The sequence below is a fragment of the Rhinichthys klamathensis genome, unplaced genomic scaffold, assembly GCF_029890125.1.
Source record: "Rhinichthys klamathensis goyatoka isolate OS25496 unplaced genomic scaffold, OSU_Roscu_1.1 h1tg000405l_1, whole genome shotgun sequence".
NCBI lineage: Eukaryota > Metazoa > Chordata > Actinopteri > Cypriniformes > Leuciscidae > Rhinichthys > Rhinichthys klamathensis.
In genome coordinates, this window is record NW_026606906.1 from 45,001 (window position 1) to 72,500 (window position 27,500).

The 27,500-nt window shown below is 41.3% G+C and overlaps 1 protein-coding gene across 1 annotated transcript in view; it reads left to right on the forward strand.

The window, feature by feature from the left end:
* The window catches only part of fgf11a (fibroblast growth factor 11a), a 45,901-nt gene that overhangs the window by 8,167 nt on the left and 10,234 nt on the right, over positions 1-27,500 (forward strand). Inside the window, exon 2 of the mRNA XM_056234748.1 lies at positions 8,016-8,119. Within this exon, the coding sequence (XP_056090723.1) occupies positions 8,016-8,119 (104 nt within the window). The remainder of the gene's footprint in view (positions 1-8,015; positions 8,120-27,500) is intronic.

Consider the following 27,500-nt stretch of genomic DNA (forward strand, 5'->3'; position numbering starts at 1 on the left):
GAAATTCTTACATAAAGCCCCTTTAATTTCTTCAAGCAAACTTTGGAGTTTTCCACAGATTAGTACAGGTCCCCAGATGGCACAGTGCTTGTCCCGGCAGTTCCCGGAAAAGCCAAAAGAACAGCTGGTTCGGCAGTGATCGGTGTTTCATCATCGGAGGGAAGCGTGGACTGGCAGTCCTCCTCGTTTTAATCTTCTCTTCAACCACAAGTTGATTATGTAATGTCTTAATGAGCAAAACTGGAGAGGAACGACTAGACTTTTGCTCTCTCTCTCTCTCTCTCTCTCTCTCTCTCTCTCTCTCTCTCTCTCTGTGTGTGTGTGTGTGTGTGTGTATTTCACACTCAGCCAATGAACATCTTGAGCTGATCATGCATTTCACCCCTGCCCAAGTACTTACACTTGAAAAGATAAGAGAGAGAGAGAGAGAGAGAGAGAGAGAGAGAGAGAGAGAGAGAGAGAGAGAGAGAGAGAGAGAGAGAGAGAGAGAGAGAGAGAGAGAGAGAGAGAGAGAGAGAGAGAGAGTCAGGTGGAGTTGGTTTCTTTGCAACTAAATCTTTCCTTATTACAGCATTTTTCTACATTTCTGCCTTACTTTGTCCTTTACTGCATGTTTTTAAGTAAGGAAAATAATAATTCAAAAAAAATCTCTGACTTTGGTCAAAGTCTTCACAGAGGACACACACACTGCACAGTTTTGAGAGTCATAACAGCATTTAAATACAGGAATGAGTCTACATTATTGTTCTTCGTGACGTGTGGTTGGACTTATGTTTCAATCTCAGAGTGAAAAAATAAAAAGGGTAATTGTGACTATATCTAACGTGCAACAGTACTGTGACTATTTGTTACAACTGTAATTTTATATTTCTAATGTTTCTTTATATCTCACATTGTGACTTTATATACGGTTGCAACTTGATTTATCATAATTGCTACTTTGCTACATCTCAGTACTGTGATCCTTACAGTTCGTTTGGCCTCTCAAAACATCCTCCTTAGTGTGTGTGCGGCCACACAATCAGTATAGACCAGGGGTTTTCAAATTGGGTGAATGTGAGCCTCCCCTTACAGTAGGTAAGGACAGCCGAGCCCCACCTTCCCCAAAATCCTGTCCGCCTGCCCTAACCCCCACACGCCTCTGCAGTAAATGCCATCTTTTGTGTGTTCCAGGCAATGAAGAGTTTCAATAAAAACAGATAAAATGTAAATATTTTTTAATATTGTATTTGAAGACATTTTATTTCCACAACTTTTTTTAAAGTGCATTCATAAACGATTCTTTGCAACAGCAAATCATTTCCAACTTCATGCAGGCCTAATTTAAAATCACTGAACGTCAGTAGGCCTAACCACAAGTCAACAAAACATGCTTAAGGTGTAATCGGCGCCAAAGCCGATTGGAGAGAAACTGCACAGACGGACTTATCTTCAATGGATTTATTTTCAAGTATTATGGCTGTATGTTAATGGCATCTTTTTATGAATGAAGGTCCAGTATCACTGATATTAATATAGCTATGATGTCTCCATGAAAATTATTTTTGCTCCGTACATTAAAGGGTAAGTTCGGTATTTTATTATATGCGTTTTATGAATGATTCTTTCATATGCTATGAAAGCATTGTAGAGGTTGAGGGAGCTACCAAATAAACCTAAAATTCTCGGGACAGCAGCATGTGTCCAAACTTTAATCTTAACCGTTCGATTTCTTTAGAAACGATCTTAAAACAGGGCTTTAATTGTAAAATACCGAACTTACCCTTTAAGCTTCAAAAAATATAACAACTTTTAATTTAAGTTAACTTAAAACAATCCTCACTTAAACCCATAATAAATGTCATATTTGCCCGTACCTTTCCTGTCTAACAGGTATGAAATATACAGAAATTGAATAAGGTTATAAAACAGTCCGTACTGCATAAATTATAAATGAAATATAGATTAATCGTTATTAAAGCTACAAGCGTTTCTTACTCAAGAGTAGTGAGTAATTTTCTATGTTCTCTTTGTTCTTTCGTTAACTTTATTGACAGAGAGAATTAGTGGCTACTGTCACTTTAAGACCTGCTGACAGGTTCTCACGCATCTCATTCTCTCACTACTCTTTACTTTCATTTAAGATTGTATTTAACTCATTTAAGACTATTCTTGTGAAGATACTCGACAAAACGGACATTTTGGCATAGCCTAAATGTCTGTGTTATTTTTCGTTCAAGCGCGAAAGATAACTCGATACTGGCGCGTGTCTTTCTGTGCGTCGTGTGTGTGAAGCACAAAATATACTCCAGTTTGGACGCGTACATGGTACTTAATTATTATGTCTATGGCGCGCACTACTTGTATATTTACTGTCTGCTGAGGTCTGCTCGGTGAACGCGTACCACGCATGCACAGTAAATCAGCTTGGACAACATATTATTGTCCATTTATCGAACTTGCTCGAACGAACCATGCCTCTTCTCTTATATAGTAATTATATATTACTATGGACCAATTTACTAATGCTCGGACACACTTGGTCTCTCTTACGCAGTGTCAACTCTATATAATTATAAAATTTCCATTTATTTGCCTCAAAACGGTCTCTCAGATATTTCTTTCTTTCCAAACGACACAAACGGGATTTTGAAAAGTGTAGGGGGACATGTCCCCCCTGTCCGCATAGGAAATTACGCCCGTGGGTAGGACATCATCCCCAGGCTTAATGAACTTGCGCTCCAATTTTTTATTTTTTTTTAACTCGCGCTCCATGCTTTCACCGACGACGCTGACGTAACGTTATCTCAATCATACTGTGTTGCCTGGACCTGCTCTGCTTCTGATAGGCTTGTAACGTGTTAGAGCTGCGTTCCTCTCATATGATTGGTAGGTGAAATTAATTGACTCGAAAATATTAAACCGCATGCAAGTTCCCCCCCAAAAATCTTTTTTTCCTCACAGCCGATATTAATAGAGCTCAAGAGCTGCATACAGTTAATTTTTCTTCGCGTGTCGCGCCTCCCCTGTCGCTCTTTGGCGCCCCCCTGGGGAGGCGCGCCTCACCTATTGAAAACCGCTGGTATAGACACATGTTCTCCTTCAGGTAGATTGTTGCCATATCCATTGGATTTACACTTCTCAATTATTGTTTACCAAACCAACTGAGGGTTTAAATACACAAGATAATGAGAATCTAAACAAGAAACAGGTGGGACTTATATATTAACTAATGAGTAACTATGGAAACAAACTAGAAATGGGAACAAAAGAAAATGGGGTTAACACAGGAACTCAATGTAAATAATAACGCTTAAATTAATTAATTGGTTTGAGAAGGGTAAAATTTTTCTCTTATCAGTGCGAAAGAGACTCAAAATACTCCATTGATTTTGGTCATACAGACAAGTGTTATAAATTATTCGAAACTGTTAATTTACTACTTTTATTTGTGTACCCTCACAATAAAAACAAAATGTTATGCTTTTCGAAGTCCCTTCTGAAACGCGTCAGAAAATGAACTGTAACTCAGTAAATACTCGCCACACAGACATGAGAGATATGTGATATGAGAGATTAAACAAATGAGTAAAATCAAATGAACTTTTCTAATGAGTATTCAGAACTTTCTTTTTCTTTTGAGTTCACAAAAAACTGACGCATTTTAAGTCATCTGAATTGTTTAATTGTTTTGAGTTTTATGAGCTTGTTTCTTTTAATTTAGACAAACTTAAATTGAACTGAAACTGGGCTAAGATTTCCATTTCCCAGCATGCTTTACCAGGAGAGTCAATACTCAAATTAAGTGTTATATAATGTTATACAGTGCAAGGAAGTAAATACAAACTAAAGTGCGTTTACACGACTACAATGCACTAAAAAAACAGTAAAGTTTTTCCCGTAACACTTTACAATAAGGTTCATTAGTTAACTACATTGGTTAACATTAACTAAGAATGAACAATACTTCTTCAGCATTTGTTAATCTTTGTTAATGTTAATTTCAACATTTACTAATACTTTATTAAAATCTTGATAACATTAGTTAATGCACTGTGAACTAACATGAACAAACAATGAACAGCTGGATTTGTATTAACTAACGTTAACAAAGATGAACAAAAACAGTAACAATGTATTGCTCATGGTTAGTACATGTTAGTTAATGCATTAACTAATGTTTAATAAATGAACCTTATTGTAAAGTGTTACCGTTTTTCCTTTGCGTTTATTGCATACAGACGACAGTGTTGTCAAAAATCAAATCCGCAAAAACGACTAAAACCGCTGTATTATTCATGCCAGGCCAGTAGTTGGCGATATCACTTTTTAAAGAAACACTCTATAGACTGAACACGTAATACGCATGCGCATGATGTTACCGTTTTCACAAATTCACCTTTTTGTAGTTTACATGGAGACAATAACGGTATCGGTTTCAAAAACTTGCACTTTGAAACCCATTTTCAAAATGTTGCATTTTCAGGCCCCCAAAACGCCATTGTCGTGTAAATGAACGGCCAGACCGCGTAAAAGGTTGTAAACGGCCCCTAAAATGTCCGGGAAACAAAGCAGAAACAAGAAACAGAGACCATTATAAACTGTATTATCATTAATAATAATAATAATTAAATGTAATCTTGAGCACCAAAATCAGCATTTTGTAAGGATCACAAAAATAAATAAACCTTAAAAATAAATCAAAAGTAGAAAAGAGTATGTTAAATTGTAGTAATATTTCACAACATTAATGTTTTATGCTTTTAATCAAATAAACGCAGCCTTGGTGAGTACAGGCGAAACTCGAAAGATTTGAATATCGTGCAAAAGTTAATTTATTTCAGTAATTCAACTTAAAAGTTGAAACTAATATAGACTCATTACATGCAAAGTGAGATATTTCAAGCCTTTATTTGATATAATTTTGATGATTATGGCTCACAGCTTATAAAAACCCCAACTTCAATAGAATATTGTGAAAAGGTTTTCATATCTGTAAACCACAATCATCAAAAATATAACAAATAAAGGCTTGAAATATCTCACTTTGCATGTAATGAGTCTATATATTAGTTTCACCTTTTAAGCTGAATTACTGAAATAAATGAACTTTTGCACGATATTCAAATTTTTCGAGTTTCGCCTGCACACCCAGGCTACTATACAGGTGGGTTTTTTTTTTTTTTTTTGGTAATATATTTATATTAATACTACAGCATACAGCTCTCAGAAGAGGAGTGACAACTGTGTGTATCTGCAGTGTGTTTATGGCCAGAGGGAGATAAAGAGGGAGAATCGAAAAGAGCAAGATTCTGGCATCTTATTTTGGCACAAAGAAAAGGTTAACCAAAGAGAACAAGACAGCGGCGAGAAAGAAAAGATGGTGTGAGGCCAGCGTCTAGACGGAAAGAAAGTTTAACTACAACTGAAAGAAAGGTTAAACAAAAGGGGGAACGAACTATGGAATTAGTTTACTTTTATCCCGTAAATGTCCATCTGGTGACAGACATTTTATCTTGAAGCATCTGGCGAGTATGGTCAACTAGAGATGAAACATTACAGCAAATATCATTTCCTCAGCATTGCCCCCTTAAGAACACTTAAACACTCACAAAGTTTTACTAATGTCATGCCAACATTTAATGACTTCCCTTCAACCCGCCCAGAAGGATGGGAGAAAAAAAGGAAAGCGAGAAGCTCTGAAGGTCTTTAACTGACAGCGAGACGTCAGAGCTGTTGACAGTGTACGAACACAATGTGCTGAGGTATATTGAAAGAAGAAAGGAAGGATTCTCTATACTAGAGAGAGAGAGAGAGAGGATGAACGACAGGCGAGTTTCGTGCCCTGACCCATATCCCATAATGCCGAGCACAGACTGACTTGGACTTTGACAGAGACAGACCTAAGGTTGTCATTCATTTCTTTGTGTCTCTTAAAGCAATAAAACGAGCCTGACTGTCAGGGTGCAAACACACACTCAACACACACACACATAACTTGATGATCAAACGCTTCTTCTAGCGGTATCTAATTTCATCATGATGGCGGACAAATGTTGTTTAATGTCTCAGTGTGTTTGATTATCACAGTTAAAGGCTTGGTGAAGTTAGTGCTGCGGTCTTCATTACATTTGATGCTGATTTTCAGATCAGAATGACAGTTTTGTGGTGTTTAGTCCATGCGTCTTATAGTCTTATCAGCACAGTCTATTTCTATAAGTTTACACAATTCTGCTCACTTTTAGCAGATTTACACATTTATCATTATATATTTATTATCATTATATAATGATATATTTATATATATATATTTCACAATAGCTTTCCCAACACAACACTCCGCTATTATTTGAGAAGAGTTAGGAAAGTGTGCTCATGTCCTTTCTGTTTCTTAGTGTTGTCATCTGAGATTGAATATGAATCTATTTTATTTTGTTTATTCTTTATTATTATTCTTTCTTTCTTTATTTATTTATTTATTTATTTATTTTTAGTAAAAATATAACTATTCCACTGTCTTGTCTGCTTCACAAAAGTGTTTTATTTTATTTTATTTTATTTTATTTTATTGTTTATTTTCCCTAAGCAATACACTGTCTTGTCGGCTGGCACCCATGACACCTATTGATGCAGAAGTTTTTTGTTGGTTTATTTTATTTTATTTTATTTTATTTTATTTTATTTTATTTTATTTTATTATTTTATTTTATTTATTTATTTATTATTATTTTTTTATTTTTTTATTATTATTATTATTATTATTTTTTATTGTTTATTTTCCCTAAGCAATACACTGTCTTGTCTGCTGGTACCCATTACACCTATTGATGCAGAAGTTTTTATTTTTATTTTATTTATTTATTTATTTTATTATTATTATTATTATTATTATTATTTTTTATTTTTTTTATTTTTTTTTGAGCAATCCACTGTCTTCTCTGCTTAGCTGGCACCTACGGCACCTATTAAAGTAAAAGTATTATTTAATTTAATTTAATTTAAATGTTATTTTTTTATTTATTATTATAAAAAAAAAATTCACTAAGTAATCCACTGTCTTGTCTGCTGGCACCCACTACCTGACCTATTGAAGCAGAAGTATATATTATTATTATTATTATTTTTTATACGTTTTTTTTTCTTTTCTCACTTGGCAATATTACATTTCCACTGTTTTGACTTCTTTGCTGGCACCCACGACACCCATTGAAGCTCCACTAAAGCTGTGGACTAAACTGACTCTGCTCATATACACTGTTGCGTTATTCCTCACAGCCAGAAAAGACATTAAAACTGGAACTGAGTGTGAAAGAAAGTCCCTCTTCACTTCATTTCTCTTCATTTCTACTTCCGCAGTCATTAATCGGCTCTCCAGTATTGTTGTCTTGAAGTCTGTAAGGTTTTGGGTTCAGATGAGGTCTGCATTGTCATGCCCGCGGTTATCACCACATTAGGAGGGGCTCCTGGATTCTGCATCGCTCCCGTGGAGACACATTGCCACAGGCCATTTGTCAATACTGCTAAAGTCAACATGTCGCTCAAGACGTTTCTCACCAACGGTCCCGTCGGTCAACACTCCACACCAAAATAGACACCCTCTCATCCGCAGTGCAAAAGGCTCGCGCAACCGTCCCGGTGTCATGCGCACGCCTCGAGCTAACATCCCAGTTTAGGAGACACTGGAAATCCTTTTGGCTACGGCTGGCAGAGCGATGGTTGAACAAAGGACGAGGTGAAAGGAGGTGTCTCTGTTTCTCTTTGAAACCTTGCCGAATCTGAAAGCTCATTTCACTGGGGGTCTGTAATGCCAGGAGGTTTCTGCTGAAACTCTCAGTTTAGGAGGGGTGTGTGTGTTACCTCAGGTGCACTGAAGAGAAATTCTCATCCTTCATAATGTGCTGAAAAAAGAGATATTGAAAATCGTTCATCATTTATTACAGAGAAATTTCAAAGTGTCCACGCTGATGATTAAAATCTCTCTCTCTCTCTCTCTCTCTCTCTCTCTCTCTCTCTCTCTCTCTCTCTCTGAATTGCAGTGCTGTTCAACTTGATTCCTGTGGGTCTGAGGATAGTCGCCATCCAGAGCACTAAGTCAGGACTCTACATAGGCATGAACAGCGAGGGCCACCTCTACACATCAGTAAGCAAATATCATATTCATACAAACCTATCTTATGTTAAAGATGCCAGCGACACACAGTGGAGGCCAGATGTCCGAGACCCCGAATGAGAAAGCTTTTACTTTTCTAAATCAATACAGGTGCAAATTATCAGCATACTAATTTCAGTGAAAAGCTGAATTGAAAAATTAACATGGGCCGTTTCTCAATATGCGTTCTTGTCTGTACTTGTGTTCTTGTGGACTTGTGAAACGTCATCAGTCACTGCCCAAGTACTGTTCCAATTCAAAGTTCACATCTAGCCAAGTCCAGTTCAAATCCCCGGATGTGTTCTTGATCCGCCCTGTTTACCGAGGATGCATCGAGAGGTGACTTGTGCGGACTTGAGACAGCCAGGTTTCCCAGAATGCATCTCGCACCAACCAGCAAGCGTCAATAGCAGAGGAGAAAACCCGCGTAATATCAAAATACTAGTGTTATTGTGTCATGAAATGTAAATTTAAGAGTGTTTCAGGCGAGAATGTGGTTGTTTAAAGCTCAAATCTGTGGTTTATTTATAAAGATAGCGCCTATTTGAAAATTGTATCTGACGTTTTCGGAGTTGTGACATCCAGGCGTTCACGGCGGGTGTTCAACGCTCATCAACCCCGACTGGAACAGCCTTTCCTCGGCTAGTGCTTCTGACGTTTGCCGCTGGCTCTGATGTCTCTAGTCTAGTGGATAAACTTGACGTATAATTCGTCTTGTGTATAAGTTGATCTTTGGTCTCATTAAACTATTGTTTGTTCCATGGCAAAAAATCGTTTTGGCTGAGGGCAAAGTGAAGTTTCATAACTTTATATATTTAGGCTATTTAACTTTAACTTTGAAGCCTATTAGAGAGCTTACTTATGTTTGAATTGTTTGCCTTATTTATCATTGTAGATATTATTGATCATTAAAACTGACCTTTAACAAAAAGAGACAGGGTTGTGTAATTTTATTTTATATACTTTAAAATATATGTATTTATATTTATTTTAACATTCTCTTCACTATATGTACAATAAAATAAAATGACACAACCCTGTCTCTGTTTGTTAAATGTCAATAAAAATCAATAATGTTTCATATTTTTAAAATGAAAACAAAAAGATCATGTTCATGTTGTTATAAATATATGCAGTGAAGATAATGTACGTATTGCCTGAACCACATGGCCATTAGGCTACTATGTTTAAGATTTTTAAATGAAAAGAGGCAGAGTGGTGTTTTATTGTTGACGAAAAGAGGCAGAGTTGTAGCATATTTCGTTTTATTGTTGCCTAAAATATAAATAAAGAGATAACCGGAGTAGCCAGAGCGTGCTGAGTGACGCGATCAAGAACGCCGCTGTTCCATTTGCAGAATAACTGGACTTGCGTCCTCTCGTCCTCGGGAGTTCGTTCTCCTGAGTCGAACTTGGCAAGTCCGAACTACCAAGGACGCAAGTCCGAAGTTTGCGTACTTGGTATTGAGAAACGGCCATGAATTAGCATTTGGTTTGTCGCCCTTTTGTTTTAATGTACATTGAGCTTTCACACGTTTTATTTATTATTAACATATTATGTCTTGTTTAGAAATGAATCCGCAGTCAAATTAAGCGAACAGTCTGTACTGACGCGAATAAAGCAAATCAATAAAGTTCATCCACGCTATTCTTAATGTTAGGATCACAAGGAAGGCAATGCAAAGACGGTGTTTTTCCACAACTTGGCACTTCAAAACGTCTGTGTTTGCGTCTGTCTTGTATTTACTATACTACAGGACATCGGTGGGCGGGGCTAAAGAGGAAATGATGTAGAAGTGGGCGTCGATCTTTCGTCACACTATGACATCATAATGTGACAAATTCCGAAACGAGGCGTTTTCTGAGCTTGGTTTCAATAAAAGCTGTGTTTGGACTAACGAGGAAGTCCTGACTTCTGAAACTTACAGGATATTTTTTATAGTACAATGACCTCTATGTCAAAAGATCAAGGAAAATCCGATTTCTCAATTCATGAGCTTTAAGCATTTTCCTATTGCTTTTATTTCATAGTGTCCCTTTGTATAAAAGCTATCAAAACCCTAAACCTTAAGATTTTGAATGAGGTCTCAGGCACTCAAAGAAACTTGACACATTTGTGATGCTCTCTGATTATGTATCAGGTGCTGCTAATGAAGTTAAGTGCTGTGCGTTTGTCCTCAGACTGTGAGTGTGTGAGTGTGAGCACTGTTGGCCTCGGGTCTCGGTGACACACTCCATTAGTCTGGCCTATTTCTCTCCAGCAGATAAACTCTGGTGAGCAAGACAAGAGATGCATTGCTTTGCAGGGTAAAGCAGCAGTTCTTCTTTCTTCTTCATCCACTCACTCTCGTTTGGAGAAGAAACGAGTATTGCTTGCTTTGCTTTCATCTCTGAAGTAGATCAACACTCTTTAAGAGAGGCGAAGGCCTGTAATGTACTGTGGCTCCATAAAGTGCACCAAGGGCTTTTAAAGGGAATTTTAATGTTTTAATCGCGTTTTTATTCCCAATGTGTGAACAGCTTGTAACGAAAACCTAAAAAATGAGTCCTTCCTAGACTTCCTATGTTGTCTATGAAAGCCTATAGACTCATTTGTATGAGAAGGACGTTTTTGTCAAAAGAATGAGACGTTTACGTTCCCCATCATAAAAAATGATGTGTTGGATTTACTTAAAATACATATGCACCATTTTTGCATCATACTTTTTAAGTAATCCCAACTTGGAATAATTTGACTTAAAATGAACAAGAAAACCTTTGTTATACAATCTTTGTCGCAACATTCTTTACTTAAAAATATATGTAATGTGATGCATATATTTTTAAGTAAAGAATGTTGCGTGAACTCAAATATTTAAGTACATATAACAAAGGTTTTCTTGTTAATTTTAAGTCAAATTATTCCAAGTTGGGATTACTTAAAAAGTATGATGCAAAAATGGTGCATATACATTTTAAGTAAATCCAACACAGTGCAGGCCATGTGAGATCAAAATAAATCTTAGTTCTGTTATCTTAACATTTAAGCTAATTTATATATAAAAATAAGACAATTAAATGAGTTGAACCAACCATTTTAACTTATTTTTAGATCTTCAGCCATACGACATTTGCGAATGCTTATACAATGTTCAGGATAATGCTGAAAGAGCCGTTCTGTAACGTAATGTCAATGTGTCACGCAAATAAAAGATTAATTCAAACTATAGTCTCACATAGCCAGATTGTTACGGGTGTGGTGCAGGTTGAAGGAGAGGCAGCAGTCAGCAGATCAAATACAATCAACTTTACTAAATAACTCAGACCAGGAATCCAGAAAACACTAACACACCATATACAAACGTACATACTAGGGGTGACCCCGAATAGTCGAAGATTCGATGCTTCGATAGGAGGAGCCTGATTCGACTACCAATCTCACGGTCGAATCTTCGCAGATGTGTTATTAAATGAGGATTATGTCATTTTTGCTATATGAGTGTGCTCAATGTCTGATTTCACATAGAACTACTGGTTTTCTGTCAATACGTTAATACAGCCTATAATGCTGTCAATAAAAATGTGCAAAGAAAGAAGCTTTTAATAAATATTTTTTAACTGCGTGCAGCGTGAATAAATCCAAACACCCCGTGACAGATTTAAGTTTCACTTTCGATCCGTGACCGACAGAGGAGCGTCTTGTCGGCAGGGATTTAAATCTTTAAAAATGTCTGGGATAAGAAAATCTAAAGATGCACACCATCAGAAAGGATAATCTCCAAGGCTGGATTTAGCATCAGGAAAACCATGATCGCACTTCTGCCGGCCAACGTTAACAGGTTGGTTTTCCTCAGGACGTTCTAAAACGCTTAACGTGAAAAAAAGCTTTTAAAACGCTTAAATGACACTTTTACGTGCTTAATGTATGTACACAGTAGGCTACACACCTTAAGAAACCATTCCATGTGCAGATAAGCAGATGAACCCAGAATATGAACGCAACGCGTTTCTCCTTTAGAAAGTCACAGCTTTTTCTTTAACGGTTTTCTATGGGAGGAAAAATGCTTAACGTAGCCTATAATAAAACGCGCTGCGTTCATATTCTGGGCTCATCTGCTTTTCTGTAGGCTATATAGTATGCTTTATTAATAAGGTGTGTACAGAATTTGATCTTTTAATATAACAGTTTTAGGACAAAGCCGTTAAGCGTTTTTCACGTTAAGCGGTTTACAATGTAGGCTATTTTATCCGCGCACACAATTTGAAAAGACTCAAACGGACACAGGCCGAGTGAAAGACTGGATTTTGTTTTTTCGATCAGGTATGGGTACAAGTGATTTCAAAACATTTCAGCCGGTTCTACTTCTAATTTGATTTTTGGATACTGTGAAGTGTGAACACGTTTAGCTAAAAAGACTGCCGCTCCAGTTTAGCGTTTATTGTTGTTTCTGCAGTTAAAAAGACAAAGTTGACAATCCTGGCCATACTTTCGTTATTTTAATAATTTCTTTATTTTTATTTTATTAATTGATCACTCAGGGTGATCTAATATAACTATTTGTGACTTGTGTTTTGAATATTGTTCCCCTGCACTTTAGGCATTTTGCACACATTTGTTCTGCTTCTTGTGACTTGATTCTGACTTATTTCGTTTTGTATTTTTATTTATTATAAATGTATATTGTGTTCTTAATTGTTGATTATTTTTCACTGCATCGATGTTGCGCTGTAGGCCTACATAGAGCATGCTCCTACAGGCAATTCAGCCGATTTAATTTGATTTGCATGTGAAATGCAAATCCTATCTGCAGTGTGGCCTTTCTGCAGTTATTTATGTTATTTCTTAGTTTTATTGATCCAAAATGTTTTTATACATTTTCTTCTATATCTTTTTGTGATGTTCTGTTCATCGCGGCGTTAAAATGTTAAAGCCCCGCCCCCTCCCCAACACCACACACATGATTTGACTATTAGTCGACTATAGGCAGGACTTCACGAATCTGATTCGACTATGAAAATCCTTAGTCGGGGACACCCCTAGTACATACGAACGAGAACCGACAAGGAGTGAGGGAGAACACAGGGTTTACATACACAGAGAACAGATTAGGGAAACAAGGCACAGCTGGGGCAAATGAACTAGACACAGGTGAATAAACTAAACACTAACGAGGAGCGGGAAACTGGAAACAGGACTGAACCAAATACACAAAGAACGGGGGAAACACAGGACATACATGTAACATTAGCTCCCCCTCCTGCAAGGCGCGTCCTCGCGCCGAGTAACATCAATAAGGGTGGGGGGGTGGGCGCCCTGGAGGCTGACGAGGGAGTGGCCTACCCGGAGCAGGAAGCCTCCAGGGCGGAGCAGGACATGCAGGAGGCCAGGGCGGAGCAGGACGTGCAGGAGGCCAGGGCGGAGCAGGACGTGCAGGAGGCCAGGGCGGAGCAGGACGTGCAGGAGGCCAGGGCGGAGACTTTCCCTCGGGTGGCCAGGGTGGAGACCTTCCCCCGGGCGGCCAGGGTGGAGACTTTCCCCCGGGTGGCCAGGGTGGAGAGGCCACCCCAGGCGGCCAGGGTGGAGAGGCCACTCCAGGTGGCCAGGGTGGAGAGGCCACTTCAGGTGGCCAGGGTGGAGAGGCCACTTCAGGTGGCCAGGGTGGAGAGGCCACTTCAGGTGGCCAGGGTGGAGAGGCCACTTCAGGTGGCCAGGGTGGAGACTGTCCCTCGGGTGGCTTATATCCCCCCCCCAAAATTTTCTTGGGGGGAGTGACGGGTTCAGAGACAGGCTTGGGGGAACTGGACGGGACCAGCGGAGAAGGCACGGGAGGACTGGACGGGACCAGCGGAGAAGGCTCGGGAGGACTGGACGGGACCAGCAGAGAAGGCTCGGGAGGACTGGACGGGACCAGCGGAGAAGGCTCGGGAGGACTGGACGAGACCAGCGGAGAAGGCTCTGGCTCGGCAGGCGCGCAGGGAAGCTCCGGCTCGGCAGGCGTGCGGGGAAGCTCCGGCTCGGCAGGCGTGCAGGGAAGCTCTGGCTCGGCAGGCGTGCAGGGAAGCTCAGGCTCGGCAGGGCTGCAGGGAAGCTCTGGCTCGGCAGGGCTGCAGGGAAGCTCAGGCTCGGCAGGGCTGGACGTGACCAGCTGTGAAGGCTCGGCTGGGCTGGACGGAACTAGCTGTGAAGGCTCGGCTGGGCTGGACGGAACCAGCGGTGCGGGCTTGGCTGGGCTGGACGGAACCAGCGATGAGGGCTTGGCTGGGCTGGACGGAACCAGCGGTGCGGGCTTGGCTGGGCTGGACGGAACCAGCGGTGCGGACACGGCGTGCCATGGGAGAAAGCTCTCCAGACATCTGGAGAGTGCCTCTCTCCAGTCCAGACCAGAGAGATCTGGAAGTTCCCTTGGGTCGACCACCTTGGCCCCTCGCCGGTAACACGCCTTGATTATCTCATCGCCCAGCGAGCAGGAGGCAGCGAGTGGAACAAAGCCCCAGGTAAAGTGGAACAGATCACGGCTATCCAGCGCCAAAGCCGTGATCTGTCCCGCGAGCTCCCAGATCTCCATCTTCCTCTTCTTTTTTTCCTTTTCCTTTTTGGTCGGTTCTTCTGTTACGGGTGTGGTGCAGGTTGAAGGAGAGGCAGCAGTCAGCAGATCAAATACAATAAACTTTACTAAATAACTCAGACCAGGAATCCAGAAAACACTTACACACCATATACAAACGTACATACGAACGAGAACCGACAAGGAGTGAGGGAGAACACAGGGTTTACATACACAGAGAACAGATTAGGGAAACAAGGCACAGCTGGGGCAAATGAACTAGACACAGGTGAATAAACTAAACACTAACGAGGAGCGGGAAACTGGAAACAGGACTGAACCAAATACACAAAGAACGGGGGAAACACAGGACATACATGTAACACAGATCTATATAGTCTCAAATATAATTAAACTGTAATTTTAATGACCTCATCTGTCGACATGATGAATTGCAGAGCTTGTGTGAACATTTCCACGTCTCTATGATCAGATGCTTTCTGAACTGATGTTTTCTCACCGCTGTCACTTTTGTTGTGTGTTTATTTTGTAATTGAGAGGAAAGTGTGCAGCACATATTTATATATTCATCTAAACGTCGCTCTCAGTGGCGTTGTTGGCGTCGGCATGTTTGTTAACAGTATATCACAAGGTATTTCCAACTTCTTTTTACTTCTAAGCAAAGAACGAAAAATAACTTTGCAGTGCATCGTGTGTCGTGCATCGTACCAACCTCTATCAGCAGTCAGTTCTCAACTCCACACTCACAGGAACCCAAACCATCCTCTCCCACTACCAGAAACCTTCTCTTTACCTTCTCTCCGCTAACCGAAGAAGAAGTATCTAAACTTCTCCTCTCCAGTCATCCTACCACCTGCCCTCTAGACTCCATCCCCTCACACCTTCTACAGGCCATCTCTCCCACACTTCTACCAGCTCTCACACACATCATCAACTCATCCCTCCACACTGGCATTTTCCCTACAGCATTCAAGCAGGCTCGGGTAACCCCTCTGCTTAAAAAATCAACATTAGACACATCACTTTTAGAGAATTACAGACCTGTCTCTCTCCTACCATTCATTGCGAAAACACTTGAACGAGTTGCTTTCAACCAAGTATCATCTTTCCTGTCTCTGACCAACCAGCTGGATGTCAACCAATCTGGCTTCAAGAAAGGCCATTCAACTGAGACTGCATTGCTGTCGGTCACAGAAGCCCTGCGGATCGCAAAAGCTGCTTCCAAATCTTCAGTTCTCATTCTGCTGGATCTTTCTGCTCCCTTCGACACTGTGAATCATCAGATCCTTCTGTCCACCCTCTCATCACTTGGCATCAAAGGAACTTCCCTCCACTGGTTTGAGTCCTATCTCACAGGGAGGTCATTCAGGGTTACATGGAGAGGCGAGGTATCCAAAGCACATCAACTGAACACAGGGGTTCCTCAGGGTTCAGTTCTTGGACCACTCCTCTTCTCCATCTACACCACATCATTGGGATCCATCATACAGGCACATGGCTTCTCTTACCATTGCTATGCTGATGACACACAGCTCCACCTCTCATTTCAACCAGATGATCCCACAGTAGCTGCTCGAATCTCAAGCTGTCTGGCGGACATCTCGGCATGGATGAAGGTACATCACCTGCAGCTCAACCTGGCAAATACTGAGCTTCTCGTCCTCCCTGCCAATCCATCTCTACAGCACGACTTCACTATCCGGCTAGAGTCATCCTCAATCACCCCATCAAGGTCAGTCAGAAATCTTGGAGTAGTATTTGATGACCAGCTGACCTTCACAGACCATATTACAAAGACAGCTCGATCATGCAGGTTTGCAATGTATAACATCAGGAAGATCAGGCCTTTCCTAACTATGCATGCAACACAACTTCTCGTCCAGGCCCTGGTTATTTCTAGGCTTGATTACTGCAATGCTCTTCTGGCTAGACTTCCATCATGTGTTACTAAACCTCTACAAATGATCCAGAATGCTGCAGCCCGCCTTGTCTTCAACGAGCCCAAAAGGGCCCACGTCACTCCGCTGTTCATCTCCCTACATTGGCTACCACTCGCTGCTCGCATCAAATTCAAAGCTTTGACGCTTGCTTACAGATCTACCACAGACTCAGCTCCGTCCTACTTTCACTCCCTACTACAAGTCTACGTCCCTACCAGAAGCCTACGATCGGCCAAGGAGCGACGGCTCGTGGTGCCATCACAGCGAGGCACTAAATCACTCTCCAGAACATTCTCATTCACGGTTCCATGCTGGTGGAATGATCTCCCCACCCTCGTCCGTAATGCAGAATCCCTGACACCATTCAAAAGACAACTGAAAACTCATCTCTTCCGTGAGTACTTAACATAAAAAAAAAAAAAAAATCTCTTTTAAATCTTTCTTTCCCTTTTAAATCTTCCCTTGTCTGGCTTTTGCTACTCTGAGCAATGCCTGAACTTTGTATTTTGAGCACTTCTTGTGTCGTTCTTCCCTCTTCACGATGACTCGCTTGCTTAAGGCCCCATCCACACTACTGCGTTTTAGTTTAGAAACGGAGAATTAAAACGAATACGATCTCCGTCCACACCAGCGTTTTAGCTGCGTATTAGAATTGATCTCCGTCCACATTAAAACGACTGAAAACGCGGATCACGTGACCATTCACCAACACTGGGCATGCGCGTGCCGTTGTAAACACAACTTCATTGATAAAATTATCCCACCATGCTCTGGGTTAACCCCAAACCGACGCTCCATGTACGATCAACGCCGCCGCTGCACACGGGAATTGTCACAGATCGCTCGAATAATAGCTTGACTCCGGCGCATGTAGGCAGTTATAGCGTTGTAAAATGCAGAATTTACTTGTACAACAGCTGCTACCAAAGATATACGCCATGACTGATGACACCCAATCATAGAGCCGAGCGTGAGCCTCTACTACGTCATCGTTTCTAAAGTCCTCCGTTTTGACCCGTCTACACTAAAACGCCCTCCGGAGTTTCAAAACGAAAAACGGATCGGCAGCGTTTCTAAACTTCTCCGTTTTGGGTCTCCGTTTTTGCCGTTTTAGTGTGGACGGGAGGTGCAAACGTAGCAAAAGGTCTCCGTTTTTAAACGAAAACGCAGTAGTGTGGACGGGGCCTTAGTCCTCAGATGTAAGTTGCTTTGGATAAAAGCGTCTGCTAAATGACTAAATGTAAATGTAAATGTAAATGTGTCGGGTCATTGAGTCACGTTCAGTCTGGTCGGTGTCACTAAAAATATCCTAAATAATGAGTGAGATAAACCGTTTCAAAATGATTTATATCAATTATCAAATAAATTACAAGTGTCCCTCAGTTGTGAACTCAATAAGGGACGGACATTATTTCGTACACATCCCTCTCTCGGATCCTTCTCTTACACACTGAAGCACAAATGCACTTTCTATCTCTTTTCTCTTCTCTTGCAAGGAGAGCATCTGTAGAGAATGTGTCTCCTCATGGGAAGAAACACGACCCATTTTCCACAGGGGGAAATGACCGTACCTGAAAAAAGAGAGAAAATCCCTATCCTAGAAAACCTCATGCAAGGCGACCTCTTTTTCTTTTCTCCTATCTCTGCTTTAGTCTGAAGCACTCAAACCGCTCTACCTTTGCTCTAACTTTTATCTTTTTTCAAGCATGATATTTTAGACCAAAGAGACGAGTGTGAAGCCAGCAAAGCATGCCACAAAAAGCAATGCAAACACGAAAACAGGAGACAGCTTTCTCCTGGGCTTTAAAATATTCTTAAACAATAGAACCGAAACATATAAGCTGTGTTTCCATCCACCGATTTCCATGCGCATTTTGGGACATCAAAAACGGCTGGATGGGAACGCCGAGATGCCTCGTTTGACTCGGATAAATTTTTAAGAAAACATGCGCATAAACTATGATGGAAACACATTTGCTGAATAAATTCCTCGATGCGCAACGTGTGTGTAACAGTCTTACGCACTCTAATGCCTGGTTCAGATTACACAATTTTTTTTGTCTGTTACGATAGTCACTGTGTCAGATTACGCGATTTTGACTCCTAAAGTCGTGTCGTGGACAAGAAACATGTCAGACTACACGTTGCTTCCTGACCAGTCATCGCGTGCCGTCTTTAACGCCGCGTGTGATGTCATCGAGAAGGCGAAACTAGTAGCGAGTGTCTTCCGGAAACGAACGTAAACAAACAATTGATGAAGCGTTGAGTGTTGGCTGTCCTGTGTTGAGAAAAAATTGTAAAAAAAGAAAGAAAACCCGACAATGGACACGTCCCTGGATTGCTCGAAGAGGACAGTATTGGGCTGTCAATCCTCCAAAGAGAACTTGAGGTAAAATACTGTTTTCTGTTACTGTTGCCACAGCTCCTGAACCTTTCCTCCATGTCATCTCTTTCGTTTCGCCATTTTTGAAAGTTGTGTACAGAAAAGCTTCTGTGCTCCTATTGGTCAACCTCATACATGTGACGAAACCCGTCGTGGACGACCGTTAAAAAAATTAAACATGCTAGTCTTTTTGTCGTGATGTCGTGAAGCATCGCAGACGCGACGTAGGTTGTCGCCCACTATGACACACTATACGAGATGATATGATCGAATCTTGCGTCCCGACGGCCGTTGTTGTTTGTGAATCCCCACGTCAAACGGATCGTGCCAAAATCGGGCTAAAATCGTGTAATCTGAACCAGGCATTAGTGATATTTAGCGTCAGTTTATCAGGAAGTGGCGATTTTGTTCTCTTCGACTCTCTGGATGGAAACGGCGCTTTTTTTTCATAAACGTTTTATGCGATACTCCCATTTTGCGCGCAAGTTAATTTTGCAACTTCGGATGGAAACATAGCTATGGTTAACTTTTGAAATGTTATATGAGGAATGACACATTTTCTGCTGTATAGTTGCAATGAGGACAATACACAAAGCTAAACAAGTTATTTTCCCTGGATTGATAAGGTGCATCCCAAATTGTATCCTGTCTGAGTGGGTAGGCTACTACACGAAAACGATAATGTGTTTTTTTGTATTCGTCATCCTAAAAATTCGTCACGCAAATAAACCGTGCACACTAGGGTTGGGCGATATATACCAATTTGGCATCAGACGATGTCTACAGTGAAAGATCGCGATGGACGATGACATCGGGAGGGGGGGGGGGGGGAGGGGGAATTTTCGTAATATTCTCATTTTCCACTAGATATTTTCCTCTATATATCATCAGCAATTCCGCAGCTGAGCACTAAGAGCGAATGTACAGTGACGTGACATAACTGGCAGATTCAAACTGCGTGCTTTCGCTCAATACGGACGCTCAGCCCTTGTCATAGTCTATCTGTTCAGTGTTTTTAACCACATAATGTTTATTTTAGGTTTCAGACATTTAAATACATATAATTTATAGCAAAACAATACATTAATAGTTTGTAAAATACACAATGGTGTCTATGGAAGCAGCATAACAACCATTCAAATATATTTTACGACGCTTTTTTTTTCATATCAGAGAGACACAGTGTAAATAACTATAAAGTCAACTCTATTTTTCTCCCAGTTCACCGGCCACTTACTTTCATGTATTTCGGGAGAAACTGATGCATTCACGCGCTGTAATAAATCCAACAGACAGAAATCTCTGAACTGCGGCCCAAACACGGCGCCCATACCTTACAGATCAAGATAATTTTTTTTTTTTTTAAACGACAAAACAAACTCAATTACACATATTTGAGAATCGGAATAGAAGAAAGTTCATGACATGGTAAGCAAGTTTGTTCATATTTAGAAATAAAAGCGCTAAATCTGTCATACAGCGCTATTTTGGCTGTGGTGAATCACGTGCCAAGCATGACGCGTCACCATGGAAACGGGACGGGGGGGATATCACGATGTTTAGCCGATGCCGTCTAAACATCGTGATGTCTGTCAGCAATCGCACAACAATACAAAATGGAGTCTTCAAACAGTGAGGATGATTTTGTTGTCCTCTCTCTTCTTAAAAAGAGAAAAAGAAAGAGGACATATTGGGTTCGTCCAATCTTGAGATTGCGTAGAGAGGAAGGAGAGTTACTCCTTATCAAGGAGCTGTGGGATTATCCCGAGCGATTCAAAGTTTACTTCAGGATGTCAGTGGCTCAGTTTGATGCTTTGCTAGCGATACTGGAGCCACATGACCACCAATTTCCGTGAACCAATTGATCCTAAACAGTTCTGGATTTTGGCGTTCACTTATACGGTGGCTCTGAATTGTTAAAATACCCCTCAAAATGCTTGCTACAGATGCAAAAACGCAGAAAATTTAACCCGATCCGAATTTTTTTATAACGGTCGAAAGTTTCGGAGGCAATGTAAACGTTGGCATAACTATTTTTTAACGTGCAAAATTTCGGAAGAGAATTTCGGACTTAGTGTGCAAGGACCTTTAAGCAAGTGGTTTGTTGTGTGTGTGTGTGTGTGTGTGTGTGTGTGTGTGTGTGTGTGTGTGTGTGTGTGTGTGTGTGTGTGTGTGTGTGTGTGTGTGTGTGTGTGTGTGTGTGTGTGTGTGTGTGTGTGTGTGTGTGTGTGTGTGTGTTGCATAAGAGGATTGGTTCACGCGCTGTCACAAACGCGTGTCTGTGTGCGTGTGTTGTAGGATCAGATGGCCCTGAACACATGGCCTCTCTCTGTCACACATACCTGCCCTAAACTCTGAGCTTATCAATAATTCATGTTTTCCAGTGGCTGACAAACTCGGACGGGGCTCTCCACTGGGACTAAATCTCTCACACACACCTACAGCCTCCTCTCTCTCTTTCTTCTTCATGCTCGTTCAACTTCTACAACCTCAGCCATTCTCTCTTTCTGCATTCCTGGAGTTCTCTCCTTCTCTTTTTACCATCTTTATTTATTGCCACCCAACCAGGGTCAGCTGAATTTGTTTCCATAACATTACCATAGAATAATTTTTAGGGAAACTACATGTTCAAGTGATGCTTGCTTTGCCAAGTCACCACCACACTGCTAGTTTTGCCAGCATGTTCCTAAGCTTTTCAGTGTATTTCTTTTTATTGTACATGGCACTGAGGACACAAGTGGACTCTACGAAAGACTCAGAATGAAAGAGGTTTCACTCAGAGGTCTTTCCCATGATCCTCTGCTCGGCTGTCCCGTGAACGTGCGCTTGTGGTGAAGCGTGATGATATACCGCAGTAATCTGGCTCTGTCATCTCTCTCATCTGACAGAACGGTGACGTTTGGGAGGAATATGGAGAAGTTGAATGGTTCACGAGGGATGGAGGGATAGGGATGGAGGAGTACAGTCTCAGAGCAGGAACAAAGGCCTCCATCATCCATAGGAAGGATAGAGAGATGGATTGACAAGAGAAGGCACGCAGAGCGGAGCCCGTGGGGTTGCGTTCATCACTCCGTTTTTTTTTTTTTTTTTTTATCATCTCTCTTGATCATTCGTTCTCTCTTTATTCTCTATTTTTTCGGTTCTGCCATTGCCCAGCATTTTGATCCCTTGTTTACCTTCCTCTCGTGCTCTCCTCTGTGGTTTCTCTCTGGTTAGATCTGCTGAGAGTCGTATGTAAAGGTTAAGGTGTTTGGGAAACTCAGTGTCATTGCTGTGTGCTGCATGTGTTACCTGTAGGCGACCACTGGAAATTGCTTTCCGATAAAAATAGTGCTTTGTCTCTGTAACCTGACCCATTTTTTAAACTCGATACACAGTGGAAGCCCTCCTGGGCCAGGAACACAAAAAGAGAGGGAGAGAGAAGGTGGGAATGAAACCGCACACACACACACACACACACACAGAGAGATGCATATTTGCACTGATAGAGGTGACCTGACAGAATTGGGGCAGATTTAGTTGAACTGACCAGCTTTTTCATGACAAAGTTTTAAAAGTTACCTGAAATGAAGGTTTAAACCTTTTAATATGGTGACCGTAATATATCACACATTTGAAGCGTACAGTCTTTTCCATTTCCATCTCCCTTTCCTTCCCTCATTATCGTCCTCTTCCCCTTCGTCTTTCCCTTTCCCTTGCATTTACCTTTTCTGTTCCTTTCTCCGTCTTTCTTATTTCTTCCTGCCCTTTCCATTTTTCCTGCTCTATTTCTTTTTGTATCCCTCTTTTCCATTTTGTTTCCTTTCCTTTCCCATACCACTGCAATCAAGACAGGTTTACTTTGGGTCACATGAGACGCCCAGACAAGGGATTATGAGAGCCTAAAGCTAACTTTTAACTTTTCCCCACACCTGCCATTGGCCGATAGCCTGGAAATACCAAACTCTGCTACTTCGCTTTGCTTCGTAGACAGAGTCTGGAATGGCATAATTGATAAATGTTTTCTTTCTCGCGGGGGGTCGCTTGTCTGAAGTATAAAGTCATTGGTTACCCGTAAGCCAATCACATAACGTTTGGCTATGACGTGTGTTATTCGCCAGCTCAGCCGCATCGAACTTCCACTGCAAACACATGTATGATGCGAAAACGAAACCATCGAGCGAAATACCGGAGTGAACATGGCTGGCCGAGTTTTGCTGCCTCCTTAACCTGATCCTCCATGAGTGCAACCAAGGGGAACACAATCACAACTATCGCCTTGCCGGCCTTTGGCCTGCCCAGTGTCTCGCTGACGATCGGTAATAGTTGATAAATTAAACTTTTCCCAAAACCTGTCGGGAGTAGGGCCCCGACATCACCTCCATTCAAACACTCTTCTTGTTCGGGCTTCAGTTTGCAAATGCCAGGAATATTCTCCACAACAGAGCGAATTGCATCCCGTGTCTCCATATATCCGCGGTCGTTTTCGATTTCCCTAACCTAAAATACAATCTTAAACTCGGCGCTTAGCGTCTACGTCACGGCTCTCAGCCCGCCCTCTGTTCGCTGATTGGCCGGCTGTTTTCAGGCCGGAGGAAAACTGAGAGATAGGTCGCTATCTCAGACTGAGTACAGAAGCGAACTGAAATAGAGCGGAAGTACGAAGTCTGACGTAGTCAGGCTAATTGGCCGATGGCTTAAGAAAATTTACCGGCCATCAATATTTTTTACCAGCCATGAAGAGTAATCCTTTTTAAATTTACAAAAGGTATTCAGTCTAGAACAGTTAGTGATTTTCTCTTTGTCTTTTGTTGTTTGATTAACATTAAAAACACAGACAGCAAGAATATTAGGCTGCTGTCACTTTAAGAGCTAATACACACATCCATTATACTGATACATATACGTTTCCTTTCTCAACTGTTTACGTTCACTTAAGACATAACTATACGAGGATACTTGCCAAGACAGGCTTTTTAACATAATTTTGTTTAAATATGTCAGTTCAAGCGCAAGAAAACATGAAAGAGAGCTCAATTCAGTATCTGAGATGCAGCTTTCTGTGTGCGTACTTCAGATGTTTGCACGCGCACAAAACGTCCCACACAGCGCATGAGTAACGAACTGAGCTCCCTTTCGCATCTTCCCGCTTGAATATTTAAATTGGCGATGCCTAAACAAGGCTTAAACTCACAATATTACATTGTCAGAATTCATAAAAACTTACCGACCAACTAGCGATTGACACAGTTTGACTTTCCACACCGATTTGTGCTCGCATTTAGCGTTTGACGAGTGTTAATTTTAGGCCCTGAGCCCAAGTGTTCTTCATTCAGCCCAGATAAAACATTGCAAATCAAGATGAGTTGAAAGTGCATTCAGTAGCTCTTTAGCTAGCGTTAGTATCATTCTTCTTCATGTACTTTAAGTACTGATACTACAATGATGTTAAACGCTACACTGCCATCTATCGACGTGGATCAGCATGATCACGAGTTCTATGCAAATTACACTGATTCAAATGAGTTTTAGATAGATAGGACTACACACTAATTTATTCCCTTACCTGGCCAACAATGGGAATCAGGATTTTCTTAGTCATCAAATCTTTCCACCTTCTGTATGCCGTACCAATGCTTACGCTTTTTTTCTTGGTGTGTTTTTGGTAGTTTTTTCAAATGTTTTCTGTTTCTTCGGACCTATAGGCACATTTCCCTGTTGTCTTCACTGGTAAAGGCCCATTCACACTGACCCGACGGTTCTGTCGGGTCAGTGTGTTAGCCGTCGGTGTCTGTTGGCATCGGTCTGAGCTTGTTCTCGTCGGCTGAACATGCTGAATCAGCGCTTGTCTGGTAATGGGATGTCTGAGAAGAATCTGGTGATTGTCTGAGTCTATCGGTGCAGTGTGAATTGGCCTTTAAACATGAGTGTGTTCCATTGTCCATTATTCATCCTTCGCATCACCAAACTACACTGATCAATGATGCTCTCCGATGTTTAGTGAAACTAGATCACTACAAGAAAACACAAATGTCATTTCAGAGTGGTTAAATATTTTGAGAGGGTGACCAGCACCACACATAATTATAGCACATTTTTATAGAAAACTATTATGAGGACAGTCTTCATCTCATTTGAATGGACAAAAACACAATTAAGAAAGCAATTTATTTCATAAAGGGATAGTTCACCTAAATTTTTTAATTCTGTCATCATTTACCCCGTTGTTCCAAATCTGTATGACATTCTTCTGGGGAACATAAAATAAATTTATTCTGAATAATGTTGGTAATCAAACCATTTTGTTTACCATTGACTTCTATTGTATGGACAAAAAAACAGATATTTCTCAAAATATTTTTGTTTTAATGCTCCACAGGGAGAAAAAGTCATACAAATGTGACAATGAGCGCCAATCAGAATCAACTAAACTCTGGATTTTCAAATGTATGTGATGTTCACAGTGCCATTGTTGCAGTAAACTTGCACAACGTTCTTGAATAAATTGCATGCCGGTCTGTGATTGTGGGGACATCGACTTTACATTTTCACACCCTTAAAGGGGCACTTGGCAACTATTTCAACTTAAAGGAGTAGTTCACTTTTAAAAAAACTTTTGCTGATAATTTACTCACCCCCATGTCATCCAAGATGTCCATGTCTTTCTTTCTTCAGTCGAAAAGAAATTAAGGTTTTTGATGAAAACATTCCAGGATTTTTCTCCATTTAATGCACTTTACTGGGCACCAAACGGTTCAAGGTCCAAAAGACAGTTTCAGTGCAAACTGCAAACTGTTCAAAGGGCTTTAAACGATTCCAGACGATGAATAAGGGTCTTATCAAGCGAAACGATCGCTCATTTAAAAAATAAATAACAAAGTTTAAGTTTTATAAGCTCAAATGCTCGCCTTGCTCTGTTCTGTGTGACTCTCCTGTTCGAACTCGTTCATCAAAATGAACAAATCTTTTTCCGAGTCAATTCGTTCATTTCGTTCGTTAAATGAATCAAATGACTCGAAAAAAGATTCGTTCAAAAGTGAACTACTCCTTTAATAAAACCGTTTCAAAATCATTTGGATGGTTTAATAACCTGTTCTGGAGAGAATGGTGACTTTCCCCGCTCCCCCCAGGCGGAAAACCAACCTTACAACATGGGGACTAACGTCCCGGTAAGTTGGAAATAGGAAGTCTCGTGAGAAGCGAGAACGAGCGAGAAACACAAACTGCTTTATGGCAATTCGACATAATTCTATGATACTGTGTATGATGTATTACCCACTCGGTAGACATAGGTCCACACGATAAAGTTGTCCGGCTCCGATAATAACAAATGCACATGTGCAGCGGTAGAAAGCGGGTGGAAGGTGCCGCAAGTGAGAGTGTTGTGAAAATATACGCCGCACAGCTGTAGGGGGAGCTCGATGAGAAAACATGCGACAACAAAAATGAAAATCAGCGAAGAAATGGCTAGAGTTGCCAAGTTCCCCTTTAACGTGACGCACAACAAAACGAACAGTGATTGGTTTCTTCACATGTCAGTCAGATGTCCTCTTGGCCAATGAGAGCTGCGATAGAGTCCAGGCCTTCTGCCGTCAGTCTGAACGCGAGACTGTTGATGCTGATGTGACTCTGCATTGTCTGCTGCGTCACATGCAGGTTGTGGTAAGAATGACCGGACACCAATAATAAGCCAAATACTTGGAGTGGATGAGCTGCAGACTCGAGGGAGCATATGTCAGGATGTGTGTGTGTGTGTGTGTGTGTGTGTGTGTGTGTGTGTGTAATATGTGTTTTGCTATGCCCTGTAGTTCTGGCAGGATTATTACTCATTTCCAGTAGAGGGTGTTTCTGCTCATGGCCCTCAGCGCCCTGCCGCTGACACTCACACACCTGGATCCGAGCCTCAGGTCCTCACACACCCACACTGATGAAATAATTAGTCTAACTACTGATCCCGAATGATTCTAGCTGACCTGAGACCACCTAGCCCACATGAGCAAGTATACACACACATTGAGTTACCACTCTATTCTCTCTTCCTCAATTTATAGAAGTTAACGTCTATGTGTGGGTGAGTGACTGAGCGAGTGAGTGACTGAGCGAGTGAGTGAGTGAGTGACTGAGCGAGTGAGCGAGTGAGTGACTGAGCGAGTGAGTGAGTGAGTGACTGAGCGAGTGAGCGAGTGAGTGAGTGACTGAGTGAGTGAGTGAGTGAGTGAGTGAGTGAGTGAGTGAGTGAATGAGTGAGGAGTGAGTGAGTTAGTGAGTGAGTGAGCAAGTGAGCGAGTGAGGGAGTGAGTGAATGAGTGAGCGAGTAAGTGAGTGACTGAGCGAGTGAGTGAGTGAGTGACTGAGCGAGTGAGTGAGTGAGTGAGTGAGTGAGTGAGTGACTGAGCGAGTGAGTGAGTGAGTGAACGAGTGAGTGAGTGAGTGAGTGACTGAGCGAGTGAGTGAGTGAGTGAACGAGTGAGTGAGCGAGTGAGTGAGTGAGTGAACGAGTGAGTGAGTGAGTGACTGAGCGAGTGA